At 38.1% G+C, this 3,795-nt stretch overlaps 1 protein-coding gene across 1 annotated transcript; it reads right to left on the bottom strand.

The window, feature by feature from the left end:
* Positions 1–1,254: 1,254 nt before the first annotated feature.
* LOC128127724 (uncharacterized) lies at positions 1,255–1,917 on the bottom strand. The gene has a single exon (XM_052766401.1). It carries the CDS (start codon positions 1,915–1,917, stop codon positions 1,255–1,257), a length of 663 nt encoding a protein of 220 aa, XP_052622361.1.
* Positions 1,918–3,795: the final 1,878 nt, after the last annotated feature.

Below are 3,795 nucleotides of genomic sequence, written 5' to 3' on the forward strand. Positions count from 1 at the left end.
AATACCCAGGAAATTAAGTAACGTAGGGATTTGTAGGACGACAAATCTTGGAGAATCGTCTTCATGTGTTTGATCCAATAAGGGATCTTCCAGGCTCCTTCCACATTCCTTATATATATGTATAAGACAAAATTGCAAAAATGGTCCTATGTTTGGCAAAATTATGCGACTTTTGTCCAAAACGATACTTTGATGCACCACTGGTCCAAAATTGGATTTTTCCATTGTTTTTGGTCCCTCCCACTAACTTCCGTCCATATGCTCCGTTACATGCAATAAAGACCGGGGTATTTTCGTCTTTCCACTTATAGGGACCTTTTTTGCAAACTTATTCAAAATAAAAGCAGAGCTACATCACTCTTCCATCTTCAACTTCACGAGCTTCATACTCTTCCTACTCTGTGTTCACAATTTCTTAGAGATCAAAAATTAAAATGGTGATGTGTTTCTGTGGTAGGGAAGCGGTGGTTCGCACCTCCTGGACATCAGCAAACCCTGGTCGGAGGTTTCTTTCCTGCCCTCAAAAGGTAAGTGTTCGATTTTGCTATTTTACCCTCATTTTGGAAAATCACCCTCATGTTTAGGGTTTATTTTTTTACGTGAAGGGTTCCAGATGCCGATTCTTAGGATGGATTGATCCTCCCATGTGTGCAAGATCTATGTTGATAATACCCGGATTATTGAGGAATATCAACAATGCAAACTATCAAGTGGCAAGATTAAAGATGTGTTTGTTTGCAAGTTGGTTACTATTTGTGGTGGTTTGGGTGCTTTTCATTTAGTAATAAGCAATTAGGGACCCCTGTAGTTGCATGTAATTTTGGGTGTTTTTTGTCTTATGAAATTGTAACAAGGGAATGTGGTAGTTTTTGGTATTTGATAATGTAATATCAGTTTAGGGTTATTTTGGACAACTTCAGAAATTTGTACCCTTTTCAAGGATATAATGACAATGTATTGCAGTTATCACCTAATGTTAATGTTTATTTGTTGTTTCAGAAAAAAGTTGTTATAACCATAAATGTGTTCCATAAACATGACAACCAACAGTTGGTATAAACCATAAACATCATTCTTCAACAATGACAAAAGGTTGACATTAGTTTCATGACCAAAATAAAACCATTACAACAAACTAGTTTTAAACCATTACATCCAAATGCACAAAAGTTGTGCTAAACCAAAAGATAAGTTTTTAAACAAAATACACTAATTCCTACATTGACCGCTACCTCCATTCCCTCCTTGACTGCATCATGCATTCCCTCCCTGACTGCTTCCTGCATTCCCTCCTTCATTGCTTCCTGCATTCCCACCTTGACCCTTGCACGTCCTTGAGTTATGACCCCTATTGTTGCATTTCCCACACCTGACACTAACAAACTTTCTGGTAAGTTTTTCAGGTTCACCTGCACCATGATTTTGCATTTGTTTATCATATTTTTCATCTGCACTTCTCTTTCTCTTGGTCTTAGGTCTCCCAGGTTGATTGTGATGTGGTGGTGGTGTTAATTGAAATGGACAGGTACTTTTTGGCCACATGGCTCTACCCTTTATAGGGTCCACAGTGTAAGAGTAAGCTTCATTCCATGTTTGAAGCCAATACACTTTGTTGACATAAGTGTAAAGCTCCCCAACTTTGTCTCCACTATCAGCCATTTCATGTATTGTAGCTATGGCATGCCTGCATGGAATCCCATTCAATTCCCACCTTCTACATGTACATGACATATTTGTCATGTCAACCACATGCTGGTCATGCCAAGGACCATAAACTTCATACTTTGCAGTCCCATTCCATCTAGCTCTATATTGGACTGAAGCTTCCCTATTTCTCTCAAGTAACTTTGATGTTGTTAGAGTGAGTGGACCTGGAGCTTTGGACATCACTTTCTTCACATTGCAGATCCTCTTCATAAGGTACTGCCTGATGTACTCAAGACAACTTATGATGGGCTTATTCCTACCATGAATAAGCTTACTGTTGAAAACCTCACATAAATTGTTGAGCAATATATCTGATCATGCTCTGCCTGTATTAAACAAGAAAATTATATGAACTAAATCATATACAATGAGCACTAGTAAAGCTTCACCTAAGTTAGGGAATATAACCTGAAAAGTGGCTTCTGGCCCAATGGTGAGGGGGGATTTTCTTCAACCACTCAAAAGCATCCTTATCAAACTTGTTAAGTTCATTCATGTAGTGTTCAAATTCTGGTACTGTGGTTGCTATTGCACACTGCCATAAGTGATCTTTATACTCTTTTGTTTTCCATTTTTTCCTCATGTTCTCATAAATATGTCTTAGACAGAATCGATGCTCAGCCTGTGGGTATAGTTTTGCAATAGCAGGTAAGAGTCCCTGTAAAGGATTATTCCACATAATCATTGAAACAATCATATACAAATAAACTATTAGTAATACAAAAAGAAGAAAATAGTACCTTTTGTCTGTCACTCATGAAAGTAAAGTTAGAATTTGAGTATAACTCTAAGTCATCTCCCAAGCATTCTAGAAACCATTTCCAGCTACTCATATTTTCAGTCTCAACAATGGCATATGCAAGTGGGTATATGCCGTTGTTTGAATCCAATCCAACTGCTGTGAGTACTTGGCCTGGAAAGGGTCCTTTCATAAAAGCACCATCTAGTCCCAGAATATCTCTTAAGCCTGCTTTAAACCCTTTCTTTAATGCCCCTAAGCAAATATACACCCTTTTAAACTGCCTTGTTTCTCTAGTACTGTTAGGCTCATTAACAACCTCAAGCTTCACAGTTGTACCCACATTAGTTGCTTGTAGTTCCATAAGATAATCTCTTAACACCTCGTATTGCTTTGTGTAGTCACCACTCACTTGCTTTGTAGCTGTTGCTTTTGCTCTCTGTACTTTGTGTATGGACACACCAACTTGAAGCCTCTTCTGAACTTGCTCTTGAATGCTTCGAAGGGGTACTGTAGGGTTAGACTCGACCATGTCTAAGATTTCTGTAGATATATACTTCGCAGTGCAAGCCCTAAGTTTTCTAGTTTGAACACAAGTATGTTTGTCCAGTAAAGTTTTCACATACCAATAATCACTATCTTTTGACCGTGAAGTTTGCATTGACCAAGAACAATTTAATTTATTGCCCTTACCTACCCCACTTGCATTTACATTAGGTACATTACCTTTACACACAACCCTAAGCCTTGTTTTGTCGTTTTTCTTGAATCCAAGATTCCTTCTAGTCTCAATGGCAAGTTTGTTGACTTTGTCCTTAATTTCCTTTTTACTTTTATACTTTTGACCCACTTGAAAAGTAACTGCATGGACTTCACCAAGAGAGCACTTCTTCTCCTTCACCATCTGTTTTAATATTGCTTTCCTTCTTTCATCATCACTATCTTCACCTAATGAGTCCCATTCATCATTATCAATTACTTCAACATCTTCTGTATCAACAACTTCATTTTCAGTCTCAACACCTTTTCCTCTGTCAACATATTCAACATCTAGATCAACATTCATATAGAAATCACTCATGTCCACCTCAATATCACTTACATAGTTTTCTTCATCTTCAAGAAAGTCATTGTCTTCCTCACTCCCTTCACTACCCCCTTCACTACCCCCTTCACTACCTCCTTCACCAAGTCCTTCACAAACTCCCTCACTTTCAAATTGAACTTCACCTAGTCCTGTGCCAAGTTCTGCACCAACACCCATACTCTGATCATTACCATCATTACAAGTATATTGATCAAAGAAAGGATCAAAGTCTTCAAATTGAAATGGTTGGTCATCAAAGGTA

Source organism: Lactuca sativa, chromosome 8 (assembly GCF_002870075.4).
Source record: "Lactuca sativa cultivar Salinas chromosome 8, Lsat_Salinas_v11, whole genome shotgun sequence".
In the NCBI taxonomy this organism is placed as follows: Eukaryota; Viridiplantae; Streptophyta; class Magnoliopsida; order Asterales; family Asteraceae; genus Lactuca; species Lactuca sativa.